Below are 17191 nucleotides of genomic sequence, written 5' to 3' on the forward strand. Positions count from 1 at the left end.
TAGGCCTAATGAGGGACCTGCACAGGTGATAAATGACGGAGATGTTGTGAATGCTACTGAAAACCAGAACGTTGTTGTGACTGTCACTGATAATGAGGTAGCTGGACCAAGTTCAGTGCAGACAGCAGCTGCTGTGATTGTTGCAGAGGCAGTGGTAGTTCGCTCTATAGAAGATGAACGTATGATGGTTACTGTAGGTGAAGAGAATGAAGTGGTGAATAGAGACGCTGTTGCTGATGCCGCAGACATACTTTCTGTTAATGATGAAGCAGTGACAATGACTGAGCTGGATGAGTGTGTTTTTAAGACGCCACAGAAGCGAAGTCTAGAACATCGTCCTTCAAAGCGGCAGGCGAAAAGAGGTTTTAGTTGCGATCTGAGTCAAACGGACATTGAAAGCGAAAGTGATCTCTCAGATTTTAGTGTAACGTGCAGTTTGCCACTAAGTGGCTTTTCTAATAGGGACTATAGTGCGGAGGATATTAAATCATTTTTAAAAGCAACAAAGAATGCTAGAAACGTCCGTATTGAAGAGTATTTTCCTTATGTGGTACAGTTCATTGACAAAGTTAAGGCCTACAGGAGTGAAGGGTGCTTTAGCAATGTTGAAATATTTCGTTTGAAGAAAATACTTGCTAAACTCAATGTTCAGTCAGGGTCCAATACTAGCAATGAAAAACGAGAAATACATTCATGTTAGTTTTTATCTGAGTCTAATTGTTTTTTTGCTCTCTTCATTTATGGGAGAAATATGCATTGCTTCTTTGAATGTTAATGGAGCAAGAGAAGGAAAAAAACGACTTCATCTTTTTGAAACCTTTAAACAGAAAAAGGTTGATGTTTTATTTGCCCAAGAGACTCATAGTGATGAAATCAACGCAAGTGATTGGGCAAGAGAATTTGATGGATTATCTATTCTAAGTCATTTGAGCTCCACCAGTGGAGGCGTTGCTATATTATTTTCCAAGGGATTTATTCCCTTTTCTTATCAAGTGGAAGAGATTGTAAAAGGTAGACTTTTAAAAGTCAGAGCTCAGTTTGAGAATTGTTTTTTTGTTCTTATCTCTGAGTTGTTCTCTGGACAGAAACCACGTAGAGCCTCATATGCCATCGCAAAAGAGACTTATTGAATTGATGAAGTCTAATGAGATTTTTGATGTGTGGAGGAATTTTCATTTCACTCAGAGGCAGTATACTTGGGCTCATGTTCAAGATAGTCTAATATCTCTGGCTAGGCTGGACAGATTTTATGGTTACAAGCATCAACTTAATATATTCAGGGGGTGTTCTATTATCCCAGTTGGTTTCTCTGACCACAGTCTAGTTAAGTGTGCCGTGACAGTGAGCTCCGTTAAGCCAAAAAGTGCTTATTGGCACTTAAATAACAATCTGTTGTGTGATCACTTCTTTCAAGGTCTTTTGAAAGAATTTTGGGTTGACTTTAGATCCCAAAAATCCTCTTTTAAATCTATTCAGCAGTGGTGGGATTTTGCTAAAATACAAGTCAGACAGCTGAGTCAAAATTATACTTTTAACACCACAAGAGACAGAAAAGTTGAGATTGAAATGTTAGAAAAGAATTAAACCATTTACAAGAACTTGCTGATATCACTGGTGATTTGACCTTTTTAAGAGTTTTAAGGAGAAAAAGACTTTTTAAATGACCTACTAGATGTAACCACGCAAGGAGCCCTGGTCAGGTCAAGATTTCAAAATATAGAACTGATGGATGCACCCTCTAAATTCTTCTTTAATTTAGAAAAGAAGAATGGGCAAAAAAAGCTTGTACATTCTCTACGCTCTGAGTCTGGAATTTTGTTGTCAGAACCTTCTGAGATCAGAAACAGGGCAGTTCTCTTTTATAGAAAATTATATGAGAGTGAATTAACACATGGCGAAACAGATGTGAGTTTTTTTGAAAATTTGCCCCAAGTTCCTGAAGAAGCCAATGCTGTACTTGGTAAAACTGTAACTTCAGAGGAATTAGAAAAAGCTCTTAAAAACATGGAAGGCGGAAAAGCACCGGGAATTGATGGGCTACCAGTTGAATTTTATAGGACATTCTGGAAAGAGGTGAGCCCAGATCTATTGCAGGTGCTGAATGACAGTTTGGTCAATGGACAGCTACCTTTAAGCTGTAGAAGGGCAGTCCTCACATTACTGCCAAAGAAAGGCGATCTAAATGAGATCAAAAATTGGAGACCTGTGAGCTTGTTGTGCACCGATTACAAATTGCTTTCTAAAGTTAGCCAAATCATTCATCCTGATCAGACATATTGTGTTCCAGGGAGACGAATCTCTGATAATATCTCTTTTATTAGGGATGTTCTAGATATTGGCAAAAGCCTAAAATTGGACTTTGGTCTAGTATCCATCGACCAAGAAAAAGCTTTCGACAGAGTGGAACACATGTACTTATGGAATGTTTTAACAGCCTTTGGTTTTAGTAATGATTTTATTTCCTTGATAAAAGTGTTGTACAATGATGTTGAAAGCGTTCTGAAACTTAATGGGAATCTGTGTGCCCCTTTTAGAGTTTTTAGAGGTATCAGACAAGGCTGTCCTTTGTCTGGTATGCTGTATACTTTGGCCATAGAACCCCTTCTAAACAAAATAAGAGCAGAATTGTATGGTTTACGTGTCCCAAGATGTTCTTATGCTTTTAAGTTATCGGCATATGCTGATGATATTGTTGTTTTAATCAAGGGACAGAGAGATGTTAATGTTTTGTTGGAGATTCTGAATGATTTTAAAAGAGTTTCTGCCACAAAAGTTAATTGGTCCAAGAGTGAAGCGATTTTAGTCGGAAGTTGGGTTAATATGGAGCCAAGGCTCCCAGAAGGTTTATCCTGGACCAAGGATGGTTTTAAATATCTGGGAGTGTTTTTAGGGGACCAATTATTCATGCAGAAGAATTTTGATGGCATTGTTGAGAAGTTTAAAGGTCGCCTTAACAAGTGGAATTTTTTACTCCCTAAAATGTCATAAAGGACGAATTTTGATTATCAATAATTTAATTGCTTCTGCTCTTTGGCACCGATTAATTTGTGTGGATCCTCCGCGAGACCTGTTGCCAAAGTTACAATCAATTTTAGTTGATTTTTTCTGGGACAAGATGCATTGGGTACTGAAAGCCGTTTTGTACTTGCCCAAAGAAGAAGGGGGGCATGGCTTAATCCACATACAGAGCCGGATAGCAGCTTTCAGGGTTCATTTTGTTCAAAGGCTCTTGACTGGACCAGTAGACTCAAGCTGGAAATTCGCTGCTTGTGCCATTTTGCGGGATTTCAGATGTCTGGACTTTGGGAGATCCTTATTTTGGTTGAACCCACAAAGGATGGATTTGTCTAAACTGCCCATCTTTTACCAGAATCTTTTTAAAGTTTGGTCTCTGTTTAAGGTGCAGAGAACAAGCACCACGAGCTCCTTGCATTGGTTACTACAGGAACCCCTGATTAACGGATCGCGCCTGGACTTATCGGGTGAAAAGACATTTCCTGCAATTTCTGACATTCTTTTTAAAACCAGAGTTTTAACACTTGGACATTTACTCAATCGGGCTGGACTGGCTTTTGAGGACACTGATACAGTTGCTGGACATTTAGGAATAAAGTCAAAACGCATCACAGCTAAATTACTTGAAAAGTGGAAGCTAACACTCACGTCAGAAGAATTAAAATTACTAAAAGATTACAATGAAGGCTCAATTACTCCAAACTGCAATGACCCCTTTCCTGATCTATACCTGGTTACGGACTTTGAGGAATGTGAAAGTGCTTATCTACAAACCAGCATGTTGATGTTAGTGGGTCCAAATCCAGTTTCTGGAAAAGTCTTGAACAAAAGCTGTGTCAAAATTTTGAATAAGCAGTCTTTACACAAAAGAGTGGACACACCTTGGCGATCTGTCCTCCATTTAGGGGAGAATGCGAAACCAGAATGGAGAGCTTTATACAAGTCACCTTTGCCTAAGAAGGTGGGGGACTTGCAGTGGAGAATTCTTCATGGCGCTATTGCAGTGAATGCTCTTGTTTCGGTTATAAACCCCGGCACTAGTGATGAGTGCCCCTTCTGCTCTGAGAAAGAGAATGTATTTCATGCTTTTCTGTATTGCAACAGACTGGTACCTTTGTTTCAGGTTTTAGAGAGTTTTTTTGATCTTTTTGATGAGATTTTCTCTGTGGAAACTTTTATTTGTGGTTTTAAATATACTCGGAGTCATCAATTCTGTTGCCAACTGCTGAATTTTCTATTAGGTCTAGCGAAAAAGGCTATTTATGACACCAGGAGGATAAAAATTGAGCGAAACTCAATCATCAATTTAAAAATGATGTTTCTTAACCTAGTGAAATCTAGAGTTTTAATAGATTTTCAGTATTACAAGGCTATGGGGGAACTTATGTCTTTTGAATCAATTTGGTGCTATAAGAGGGCTCTGTGTGAAATCATTAATGAGAGTTTACAATTTGTACATGTTTTAAAATGACTCTTTTCCCAATTATTTATTTATTTTTGTTTTTGTTTTGAATGTGTATTTTTTAATTTTCCATAGGTAGGAACTGATTGTATTAGTATAGGTTTTTTTGTAATAAAGGTGTGTTCAATTCTCTCTCTCTCTCTCTCTCTCTCTCTCTCTCTCTCACCGTCGTCACCGGCCACCTTTATCCCTCGCGCGCCTCATCAGGCCGATTGGGGACCGGGCGCGCGATATTCCGGCCCCGCCCCCCTCCACTCCACACCATATTAGGAATATTTTAATAGGTGGAACAGCTACTCATAAAAGTTCATTATGGAACAATGTATTTAGACATATAAACTGGACTAAAGCTTGGAATATTTGTGAAAAATATTGTTTAAATAATAAAGTAAAAGAGGTTACATTCAAAGTTGTACATATATCCAGCTAAAGGTGTATTAGAAAGATTGAATTTAGATATTGATTATTCCTGTGATTTTTGTTCGACTGAAAAATAATCTATTGTACATCTTTTTTATAATTGTGTATACTCTAAAAAATTTGGGGGATATGGAAAATTTTATCAGAAGGAAAACCAAAACTATATTCAAACTAAATAATTTTGATATATGTATATATTATTCCAATGAAAATAATAATAATAACTTTATTTTTCTTGTGACACTTTTTATTATTTTGGGGAAGTTCCACATACATAAAAAGAAATGGTCAGGGTCCAAGCCAAATTTCATTAATTTTCTCCAGGAGATCAAGAACTACAGCACCTGTTTGGAGAATATAGTCAACAAAAAAGCAAAAAAGACTTGTAGTATTTTTCGTGGTTATCTTTTTGATTAAGGAATTAACATTTTGTTCACTCTGGTATTTTCTGTATATATTTGTATACTGTTGTATATTATGTTCTGTTAATAAATAAATAAAAAATAAATTAAAAAGACTGTAAAAAAAGATGGACGACGCACCTTCGCTCTTTTCCATTGGTGAGAACTTTTTATACATTTTTTTTACTTTTTTTAAAATTATTATTATTATTAAACAGAAATCAAATACAAACATTTATGGCATAATTCAATAATTATCCATATGTTTTCCGTGTTGATACAGCATATGTAAAAACAAACCACACACAATGAAAAAATAAAGACAAAAAAATTAAAAAAATAAAGAAAATATATAAAAATAAAAAATAAATAAAGAGTGAGGATCTTAATCTAGTAAAAAAAATTCCATTGGTGAGAACTGAAGCCGCCAGTGTCCCGATATGGCGCTGACATCTTGGGACTTGAGTCTGTGCAGTTGCGATTTCGGGACCAGACCTGCGCAGTAGTGAGCAGGAAGTAAAGCCGTGAAATCAAGGACCCGCCCTCACTCTCGCTGAATCAATCGCATGCACACACCCCTGCACTTTTGACTTATGACGCTGTGAAATAATTAATTATAGAAATTTAGATATTACATTTAAAGCTCCAATCTCCTCAGTCCTCCGAAGATCCCGAAAAAAAAGTCAGTTGGTGCTTCAGTGACTACTTTGCTCAGAAAACCTGTCAATCACAGCTGTCAATCATGATATCACAGCACCGTTTTTATAGCATCAAATAACTAAAAACAAACTTATTTTGAAAACAAACACTTGAAATGACATCAACGTGATAGAAACTACAGTAAATGACAGAAACTATCTTTGGAAAAAAGATATGTGAAGTGTAATTTAATTGTTTAGTTGGTCTCACGTCCCGTTGAATAACATGGGGAGGCGGGGTTTATGACCTATACTAGGACCAGTCACCGGGGGGCGATCGAAACGTTTGGCTTCACTTTTGAGGGCTTGTGCGGCACACTTGGTCGAAACCATAGAAACGCGCCATCTGTATGTGTGAGAGAATCGTGATTAATCAGACCAGGATTGGTTGATTTTATTTCTGATTAAAGAAAAGCCTTTAATCAGTTTATTCAGCAGAGATTTTGTTTAGCAAGGGTTCGCTGGCTGTAAGCAGAAAGCTGAGTTTAGAAAGTGAGTTCCAGACGAGTTAGTGCTAACTTCAAACGAAATAGTGACTGAGTATCTAAATACTAAAGTGGACTTTATCAACGTGAATAACGGTGATAAGGAGGAGCTGTACGACTGGATATCCAGGTAGTGCCCTGAATCGCCGAGGGGTTCAGGGTTCCCCTGGCAACGAGGGATCGTAAGGAGGCCAGTACGCGCATATCAGGGATGAACGAGTGATTCAAGTTTCCTAACCCGGAAGGACTCATTACTACGGATTGAAGGTATCCCATTTAATGTTTATTTGGCTCTTCGGAGTGAAGCGGCCACAACACGCGAGCAACGGTACAGGCCTGCAACGAGGGGTGAGCGCGCGCGTGTGTGTGGGCCCACGTCAGTTAATGTGTTTATCTGTCCATTTATAAAGGTGCGTACACACTGCCAGCGACATCGCGCGCGATAGCGACTCCATCCCATTCATTTTCAATGAGAGCACAGCGACTTCCGGCGACACGAGCTGTCGCGACCGTTGGCGACTAGATGTGGGCGTGTCCAGCGACGCCACAAAGTTGAGACAAGTTCAACTTTATTCAAATGAAGAGCGACTTACGGAAGCGACAGCCAATAGGAGAGAAGACGGGAGAGCTCACGTGATCCTTCTCTCTCGCCCTCTCTCTCTCTCTCTCTCTCTCTCTCTCTCTCTCTCTCTCTCTCTCTCTCTCAGCTCCTGCAGTAATGGAAAGATGGATGAAAGGTTAATTCTTGCTGTTAGAAATTTTCCAAGGGTCCCTATGATATGTCTCTTCCCACATACAAGGACATTTTTAAGAAAAATACTGCGTGGAAAGGTGTATCTGAGATCGTGAACTCGCTGGGGCAAACGAGCATGCTGGGGAATGGGAGATCCGTGGGGGGTTTCCAGGCGGATAAGCGCCCATTGAAATTCCCAAATTGCCCACAGTGCTAACAGATCCCTCCACATACCCTTGGGTAGAAGGACCGAGTCGGGGAGCCGCTGGAGTGGCTTTCCTTCTAACGCAGTGGGAGCAAGACCCATCCAGAAGCGCTGTCCATGCGTGGGCAGTGCCCAACACGAGAACCGCCCTGTCAATCACTGCATCAAGACGGGGCTCGGCAACAGGTAAACATAACATGTTATGGCTATGTTACGTGTTTTGAGCTTACAGTGGGAGAGGGCGGGAGGGGGCGGGGCAGGGGCTTGATCGGCTTGGAATGCACTTTCAATGTGCACATTGAATTTTGCTACATTCATTGCGGGACATTTAATGAAAAAGCAATCGCAAGTGTCTTGACTGTGAGTGTAAATGCAATTAAGAAAAATAAAATTTGAATGATCATTTTGCCACAGTTTTTGCTTGAACATGTTACACATATCTAATCATTTCTGTAATACATTTTCATTTTAATTTTGCAACTTATAAAGCGTTTCAATAATGCATATTAAAACGAGTGTCTGAAATGGCAAATGTAAATTATGTAATTTCATTTTCATTTTGCACCAAACGTTGCTAGAATGGTAATGTAAAATGTAAATTTAAATACAGAATGCATTGCCATTTTACATATTGCATTGTCATTTTGCACATTAAATGTCAAATTGAATATTGCTACCCATATGCTTCCATACCCGGAGACTAACAGTAAATTAATCGCATAGCTTAGCGCCATCTACTGTTTTGGAAGAGGATCTACTGCATTTGTGAGAAAATCTGCCTGGACGCATTTGTGAGAAAATCTGCCTGGATGCATTTGTGAGAAAATCGAGCCGAGGGATCTCATAAAAGCCATCTGCACAGTCGTAACAGACAGGTATGCATTTGTATGCAATAGGTTTGGTATTTGTTTAAAGGTTACAAGCAATTTGTAGGATGGTTTGTATTTATTTGTAAAATATGATCTTGGCTCATTTATTTATATTTGTAAAACACTATACATATTTGTTACTCCTCTGCTCATTTTCACTCAAATTGACCTTTGTATTTGCACATTGCTTTCTGTTTGTTTGCGAGTCGAGTTTTCCTTTGCAAAGCAGATTGAGTTTGTTTGCAAAATGCTACATTTGTTTGTTTAATTATGGCACAAATTTAACTCCATATTAATCACTTAACTCCTTTACTGAACACCATTATTAGATCATTAAAGACTTTACACTCTTCTTGGATGGATCAGATTAAAATAGCACGCTTTTAGTGTGTCTGACGGAGTTGACGCAAGTGACAGTAAGATGTAAGTTATGAAGTAAATAAATGTCAATTTTGTATAAAATCTTCCCTTACATGGTTCGTTTTCGGAGACATTTAAATATATCAGTTTCAAATGAGTTTAGTATTATAAAATTAAAAATAAGATTTTAAACATGTTTGTGTGTTATTTTAAGAATCAGTGCCCTGCATGATGAAAAGAGAGTAAACAGAAGTTTAAAGATGATGTGTGTCATTTATTTGATGTTGAAATACTTTGTCCTATCCCTCAATATGCAGAGAACCTGTAGTTCAACAGTATTGCATAACATACAGATGATGTCTGATTTATAGCATGTGTGAGCACGCAACATCCTAATTACAGGAAATTAAGTTTAATTTATACAGAACTGAAGTGTGTAGCTCACAAACTCATTTGTACATTTGTAAAACTAAAGCAGTAACATGTTTCACAGTAAAAGCAGAAGTGAAAGGAGAACTTGTATTTACAAATGACTGATATACCAGAAATGTGTCTTTGTGCATGTACCAAAGCAGTATACACAAACATATTTTGTTGGGAAATTTTATATTTTAAAAGCACATTTTCATGAATTGTGGATAATCAGTTTTCCAAATGCTGGACACATTTCACTTAGAAAATTCAGTTTTCTCTCATACAATGTCAAATATCCAAGATTCTGTGTGTGATAAAGATTTCAAGAGGTCGCTAAAATAGTCATACAAATAACCACAAAATATATGTGAGTAAATCTTTTATTTCAGCAGTTTAGTTTGATTTTTTCTGGAAATAAAGGTTTTGTACATTTTACATGGATCAGAAAATGTGTTTTTTTTCTTCCTGTTAATAGTTTGAGTTGAGTTCCTTCCATTGTGATTGTGAGGATACGAAACAAACAAGCTCTATTTAGTAATGCAAAATTATTCATTAAATAATCTCTATATTCTGTTGTGGTGGTCGTATGTTGTCTTCACTGTGGTTGTGTCAGTTCATCAGGATGTAGAAGAACAGAGGCGACAAAAGAAGCAAGAAACTGCCCTTATAGATTCCATCTAATCAAGACAAGAGATGTTTTTACAAACACAAAAACAGTCATTATATTTAAAGATTCACTTGAATAGAATTTGACTTTTTGAATTTTGAATTGCAACAATAAAGTGATCAAATACTTAATTCTTTAAACGGTACCCTAATTCTAATAGCTTTGGATAAAAGTGTCTGCTTAATGAATGAATGTAAATGATCACATGGTCAAATGAAGGACAATACCTGTGCCATTGCAGAGATCAGTGTCACAGCACTTGGTAGTAATTGTTCCTCCAGTTGGGATCTGTTCGGTTCTAGGTTTACATTCAGGAGCACAAGCCTTAGCTGTGACAGACACCTCAGTGGAACCTACTACAAAGACAGAAACCCCCAATTTAAGATAGAAGAAAGTTTTTCTCAAAAATTACCTGAGGATATAATTAGGAAAATAATTCATGTGAAGAGCTCAACAAATAAACATTTTCACTCCAGTAGTGCTGTAACTTTCAGTTATTTATGACCAGACTTACCAATGGAATCCGTTATTACACTTCCACATTTGGAACCTCCAATGGGACATGTCATCGTTGTTCCATCACAAGAACCCGTTTTTGTCATAAATGTGCAGAAATAACATTTGAGAGAGTGTCCTGTAGCAATAAAAAGAAAGACTTTCATTAACATCTCTATATGAACCACATAATACATCGATACTTTACATGCTGAAGTGCTTTTTTACCTCCAGTGAGAAAAATCAAAAGAAGCACAACAGAGACTCGTAGATTCATCTTTGCTCAGGAGGGAAATGAAATCTCATAGTTTCAGATCTGTTTTATGATCGCTGAAAAGGGGAGGGTTCATTGCGGAAATAAATGCAGATTTATTCAAAGTAGAGGCGGGAGTTATACTTCTGAGATTACAAAACTTTGACTAGTTTTTTTATTCCCCCATTATGTAGAGCAACAAATAAAGTGAAAGTGGAAATTTAGAGTAAAAAAAGGACTTAACTTTGATCTGTTTCTCACCCACTCCTAGTATATCACTTCTGCAGATATAGATATAACGCTGTTGAACTCATTTAAAGAGGATGTAGTTGATCAGAGGCCCCAAGAGTTACACAGGATTCCCTGACAGCATGTCACCTTTCCAACATTTGAAATCAGATATATTTAGAGGCAAACTCTTTTACAATCTCTGACTCATCATTAAATGTCCATCACTGATTCTTGTGATAAAGAACAAAACATGTCTTACATAAAAAAGTCATCTTTGTTAAAAATCAAGAAATGTATAATTATATAAATTCTGGAAAAGATCAATCTAAAGTAAATGTGTATACTCAGGGCATTTATTACTTACATTTTTAAATAATTTCATTCGGTTTTATTTTTTAGGTTTTGTTTTTTAAATGCACGCTCTGTACTTGGAATCACATGTAACTTAACCTGTCCTCAGCAAGAGATCACAATGTTAAACTGTACAAATAACCACAAAATATAGGTGTGTAAATCTTTTATTTCAGCAGTTCAGTTTGACTTTTTCTGGAAATAAAGGTTTTTTTTTTTGTGATCAACATTTTTATTGTTTTCTGGGGGGGGTGGGGGTTACAGACATCTCCAAAATCATATGTGACTATATAAGGAGAAAAAATAAATAAATAAATAACTAAAGGATAAGAAAAGAAAAAGAAAAACATCACAGTGGTAATGATTGGATGAATGAGACAATACATTATGATAAGACAATACATAAAACAACAGAAATATGTAAGGCAGGTATAGTTCACAACAAAGATTGCCTAGCTGTTGTCCCTGGACCATGAGATTATCCTAGATGAGAAAGAGTTCCAAGCTTGTACAGTCGCTGGTCGCGCCTTATTGAGTCGTGCAGTTGTATGTTCAAGGTTGACAATGTTGACAAGGCTATGGATCCAGAATGATTCCATACACATATCCGGAAAGAACCAGTTATTCGAAATTGTTTTCTTTGCAGAGGTAAACCCTGCGAATAACATTTTGAACTGAATTTGCTTAAGATTTATATCAGAATTATCATTAAGGAGACAGAAACCAGGATTAGGCACATAAAAAATGTCAAGTATACCCACTAAAGATGAGTTCACATGCAACCAGAACTTAGAGATAACTGGACAATCCCAAAACATGTGTAAAAACGTTCCAGGTGAAGCAGTGTTACATATATGACAATTGTGAGTAGGTTGTAATTTCATCTGGAATCTCTTATAATGTGTGATGTAGGCTCTATGTATTGTTTTGAAGTGAATTAGTTGGTGAACTAAGTTCTTAGAGGTCCTACTTAGATTGTACCATATTCTCTCCCAATCTAGGTTTATATTTAAACTCCCCAACTCCCTGTTCCATATGGACTCAATTGGTAAAGCCTTGGCACTATGCTGAATCAGTGCACTATATATTAAAGAGACAGAAGGTCTGCCCAGTAATGGTGCAATCCATTGCAACATGGGATGTGAGGGGAGAGGAGAATTCCAGGGAACTCCATACGTTTTTAATGCTGATCTTAGCTGAAAGTAAACAAAATAAGAGGACCCAGGAAGATAAAAGCGTGATCTTAAATCTTGAATGGAGCAGAGACCTTGAGTATCATATATATCACCTAATGTATTCACCCCAAGGGATGACCAAGATGGCTGATTAAATGGTTTGTTGCCACATAATAATCTCTGGTTATGCCATAGTGGCGTGTTCCGACAGAATTTAGGTGGGCCGCCCATCCACTGTTCTGCTTTCTTCCACACTTGTATAGAGTTAGCAATGATGGGCCCAAAATTCTCTTTTATTGTTTTGTTTGTTACACTAGAGAATAGGATGTCTTGCAGTTTGTGTGGTAATATTTTAGCAGATTCAATCAATCTCCATGCCGTGGTAGACTGTGGGTCTACCCATGAGCTGAGTGCTCTGATCTGAAATGACCAATAATAAAGTTCAACGTTTGGTACTGCCAGACCACCCAGCAGTTTGGGTCGTTGCAGTGTATTCAAACGAACCCTGGGCCTTCTACCATCCCAAATAAAACTGGAAATCATAGAGTGAATGTCTTTAAAGTAATTTGGAGGGGGGCAGAGTGGTAACATAAAGAAAAGGAAATTAAAACGGGGCAATATGTTCATTTTGACTGTATTAATTCTACCTTGAAGAGATGTTTTTAGATTCTTCCATCTATGAATGTCTGATTTTATTTTGCTTAACATAGTGTTGAAGCTATCTCTGGTAATTTTATGTATGTTTTTATAGATCTTAATGCCCAGATATGTAAAAGAGCTTTTGGTCTGAATATAGCTGGGAATAGGAACACTTGTGTGTATATTATTTAGAGGCATGAGTGCCGATTTTGTCCAATTAATTTTGTAGCCTGACAGGCTGCTAAAATTATCAAATTCTTTAATAACTGGGTGAATAGAGGTGTCAAAGTTATCTAAGAACAAAATTATATCATCCGCGTACAGAGATATAATATGATTATGATGACCAATTTCCATAGGGGAAGCTGTAGATTGCCTGATGGCTTGTGCTAGAGGTTCAAGAGAAAGACAAAATAAAAGTGGCGAGAGTGGACACCCCTGTCTTGTACCACGCTGCAGGGTAAAAGGAGAAGAGATTATGTCACCTGTTAGAACACTTGCTAAAGGTGAGTGGTATAAGCCTTGATCATTGCTATGAAATTATTCCTGAAACCGAAACGTTGTAGGACTGCCCACATATATTTCCACTCTATCCTATCGAAGGCTTTCTCTGCGTCCAATGAAAACACAGCACAAGGATTTGGGTGTGTCTCTGCCACCTCTATAATGTGTAGCAGCCTTCTCATGTTATCAGATGCATAGCGTCCCTTGATAAAGCCTGTTTGGTCTTCATTGACTAGAGATTGAATAACTTTTTCCAGGCGCAGAGCAAGTACTTTGGCATATATCTTCAGATCACTTGTAAGTAAAGATATTGGTCTAAAGCTAGAACTCTCAAAAGGATGTTTTCCCTTTTTCAAGAGTAAGGTGATGAGTGCTGTTTTTTGGTCTCTATGGAAGGTCCCACTTTGGATTGCAAAATTAAACGAATCCAGCATGAGTGTGCCCACCATGTCCCATAGTTCTAAATAAAGCTCTGGAGGGAGGCCATCCAAGCCAGGCGATTTGCCTTTGTTGAGACATTTTGCAGCTTTATGTAGTTCGTCCAGCTCTAATACAGCTTCCAGATCATCATGATGAGTTTGCTTGAGGCAGGGAGGCTCTAGTTTGTCAAGAAAATGTTTACTGGTAGCATCGTCATAAGAAATCTCTGATTTGTATAAGTTTTCATAAAATTTTAAGAATGTATTATTAATGGCTTGCGGATTGGTAGTAATTTTGCCCTCAGGTGTATTTATTGCTGGGATGTGAGCTTTTGTTTCACATTCCTTAAGCATAAGAGCGAGTAGGTGACTGGGCCTCTCTGCTTCAAAATAGTACTTTTGTCTGGTTCTATGCAAGATAAATTCCGCCTTTGATACGGCCAGTGTCTTGTATTCATCTTTCAAAGATGCCAGCAATTTAGACTGATCATCTGAGAAGCTATGTTTTTGCAAATTCTCTAATGATTCTATTTTGTTTTCAAGATTTGTGATCTGGGAAACTTTTGTTTTAGCTAAAGTTGAGGAGAATGAAATACAGAAACCACGTAAAAAACACTTTGTAACCTCCCATAGAACTTGTGGATTAGGACAATCCTTTGTGTTAATATCTAAAAAAATCTTTTAATTGTGCTTTGAGTGAACTAAGAAATCCAGCATTAGTTAGTAAAGATGTGTTTAAACACCACCTGGGGGCCTTGGACTTGATGTTGGGCAGATCGATGTTGCATATAAGTGCGGAGTGATCAGATAGTAGAATTGGTAAAATAGTAATGGACGTATGTCCTGCAATTAGGGTTGGGCTAAGAAAAATATAATCTATCCGGAAAATGATTTATGTCTATTGGAGAAAAATGTGTAATCTCTAGAAGTAATGTTCTGTATACGCCAAACATCCACAAGATTTAAATCTTTGAGAAGTGTATTCAATAAGGTAGATGAAGGATTGGCCATTACATCTGAATTAGATTTATCAAGAGACGGATTAAGGACTACATTGAAGTCGCCTCCCACCACTAAAGAACAATCATTTTGTTCTAACAATGTGTTTCCTATGTAAGAAAAAAAAACTCTGTCAGGCTCATTTGGGCAGTATATGGACGTGAAAGCTAATTTATGATTGAGTATACAGACCCGGGCAAAAGCAAGTCTTCCATTCTCATCATTTCCAGTAACATTTACATTGCATGATATTTTCCGGTTAAGAAGGATGCATACTCCTTGGTTTTATTTAGGGCATATCGATGATGCAATTAATCTATAATGTTTATTTTGAAATCGTGCCACGTCACATTGTTTTAGGTGTGTTTCTTGAATAAGGGCGATGTCTACCTTTTACGATATAGATACTCAAGAACACGAAGTGCGTTTGATAGGGAGTTTAGGCCATTCACATTGAGTGATAATACATTCAATGACTGCATCGACATATTATATCGCTAAGATCTGTCTTAAAATATGAGCGTGTTAGTATATAACAGAAGCATGTAAACATCCTGCCAATTATCGTACAGATGTCCCACTGCTGATGTTCTGTCAAAGAGTAGGAATATGTCTGTAGGGGGACTATATACAAAAACAAACACAGACCGCACGGGCAAAAAGCCGTAGGTCTGTAAGAACATAAACATTGTCTGATACGTGACCAATCCAGCCCAACGCTATAGTATCAGATAAACCCACACAATCGTAACACATTAAATGAATACATTCGTCACCTCTCGAACTGGTAAAGCAAGGTTAAATTAGCATACTAACTTTAGATCATTTCTAAAAAACAATATTGTCAGAAGACGTAGTCTAACTACACTTACATTCCAAAATGCCTTGAGGTGAGGATCCTAAGATTGACCATGCAAGATAACTTGTTAGGTGATCTGAGTTCATTCCTCCATGTCCACTAAATTGCCTTCTCTAGCTGAGGAGGATCCCCATCGTTCTTTTCTTTGGTCGGGTTTGAGGCTGCGTCAGTAACACCACCGTCGCGCCGTACCGGTGTAGAAGTGGACCTCCGTGGAAGAGAGTTGATAAAATCTTCGGCAGCCTGGGGGAAGTCGAACATCTTCCTCTCGCCTTTATACTGCAGTTTAATCTGCACAGGATAAATGAGGAATGGCTCCAGGCCCATGTCTTTAGCCTTCTTCATGGTAGAACTGAAGCTCTTTCTCTTTGCTGTTGTCGCTGGACTGTCGCTGGACTGTAGTGAGCAGGTGAGCGGATGCGCGTGAGCGAGTGGCTCCATTGGCTGCATATTTCACTGGATAAACTTGACGTGCACCGTTCAGGATAGCCGTTCTGTCTTGCCAACGCAGTAATCTGAAGATAAGGGTGCGCGGCTTGTTGGATTTAGCCTCTCCTCCATCATACACACGATGTGCCCGTTCGATGTCAATGTCTCGGCCCACCAATGAGGGGATCCACCTGGGAAGATTTTCTTTCAGGTAGCCGATTGCATCCGAACCCTCCAAAGCTTCTGGTAAGCCAACCAGCCTTACATTATTCCTTCGTCCCCTGTCCTCCAGGTCTGTCAACTTTGTGGTGAGCTGGTCCAGCTGGGTCTTTAGTTCGATAACCGATCGCCTGTCCTCTCGTGCAGCCGTCTGAACAGAGTCCACTCGGTCTTGAATCCGTTTAGTGGATTTGGCTACATTCTCAAGTTCACTGCTGATCTCCTTTACGGTTTCATTAGTCTTTTGGATTTCGGTTCAGTAAATCACGTAGTGCTGGGACCAGGATAGAGTCCACAGCTTCCCTGACAGCGGAAGCTACGACCACATCTAGACCACGTTGTTGTTCTTGGAGGGCTAGCTTTATGCCATTAGCAATAGCTGCATCGAGTTCTTCCTTGGAAATGGCAGAATCCTTACATTTTTTCTTCATAGGCGATTGTTCATTTTCCCTTTTCCATGCTTCTTTGGTTGGGGAAGGATTCATGATGAGATAGGTGTCGAAGTATTTAAAGTATGTGATAGGATAATTGAAAAAATAAGATTATGCGAGCAGAGCTGAAAACTATGCTGGCATCGCTGTCGATGGGTCACGTGATCCACCGGAAATAAAGGTTTTGTACATTTTACATAGATCAGAAAATGTGATTTATTTTTTTCCTGTTAATAGTTTTTTCCTATATTCTGTGGTTGTGGTGGTTGTATGTTGTCTTCACTGTGGTTGTGAGTCACTCAGTTCAACAGGATGTGGAAGAACAGAGGCGACAAAAGAAGCAAGAAACTGCCCTTATAGATTCCATCTAATCAAGACAAGAGATGTTTTTACAAACACAAAAACAGTCATTATATTTAAAGATTCACTTAATTATTTAAATGGTATCCTAATTCTAA

General features: G+C 38.1%; 2 protein-coding genes across 2 annotated transcripts in view; one reads left to right on the forward strand and one right to left on the reverse strand.

Annotated features, from left to right (window-relative positions):
- Nucleotides 1–17191, forward strand: part of LOC127629064 (uncharacterized) — a 72362-nt gene that overhangs the window by 40985 nt on the left and 14186 nt on the right. The gene's annotated exons all lie outside the window — the stretch shown is intronic.
- LOC127629079 (lymphocyte antigen 6B-like) lies at nucleotides 9429–10506 on the reverse strand. The gene is made up of 4 exons (XM_052106121.1): nucleotides 10453–10506; nucleotides 10244–10363; nucleotides 9957–10085; nucleotides 9429–9739 (listed from the first exon to the last, which is right to left on the reverse strand). Exons 1-4 carry the CDS (start codon nucleotides 10499–10501, stop codon nucleotides 9672–9674), a joined length of 366 nt encoding a protein of 121 aa, XP_051962081.1. The 5' UTR covers nucleotides 10502–10506; the 3' UTR covers nucleotides 9429–9671.

The sequence above is a fragment of the Xyrauchen texanus genome, chromosome 35 (genome assembly GCF_025860055.1).
Source record: "Xyrauchen texanus isolate HMW12.3.18 chromosome 35, RBS_HiC_50CHRs, whole genome shotgun sequence".
Taxonomy (NCBI): Eukaryota; Metazoa; Chordata; class Actinopteri; order Cypriniformes; family Catostomidae; genus Xyrauchen; species Xyrauchen texanus.

What these genes read in the sequence shown, in the direction of transcription:
- LOC127629079 (XM_052106121.1), bottom strand. Translation starts at nt 10,501, where the DNA reads ATGAATCTACGAGTCTCTGTTGTGCTTCTTTTGATTTTTCTCACTGGA. An exon ending in TGTAATAACGGATTCCATTG is followed by an intron (nt 10,086 to 10,243) that starts GTAAGTCTGGTC and finishes CTGTCTTTGTAG; the next exon opens with TAGGTTCCACTGAGGTGTCT. An exon ending in TGATCTCTGCAATGGCACAG is followed by an intron (nt 9,740 to 9,956) that starts GTATTGTCCTTC and finishes TGTCTTGATTAG; the next exon opens with ATGGAATCTATAAGGGCAGT.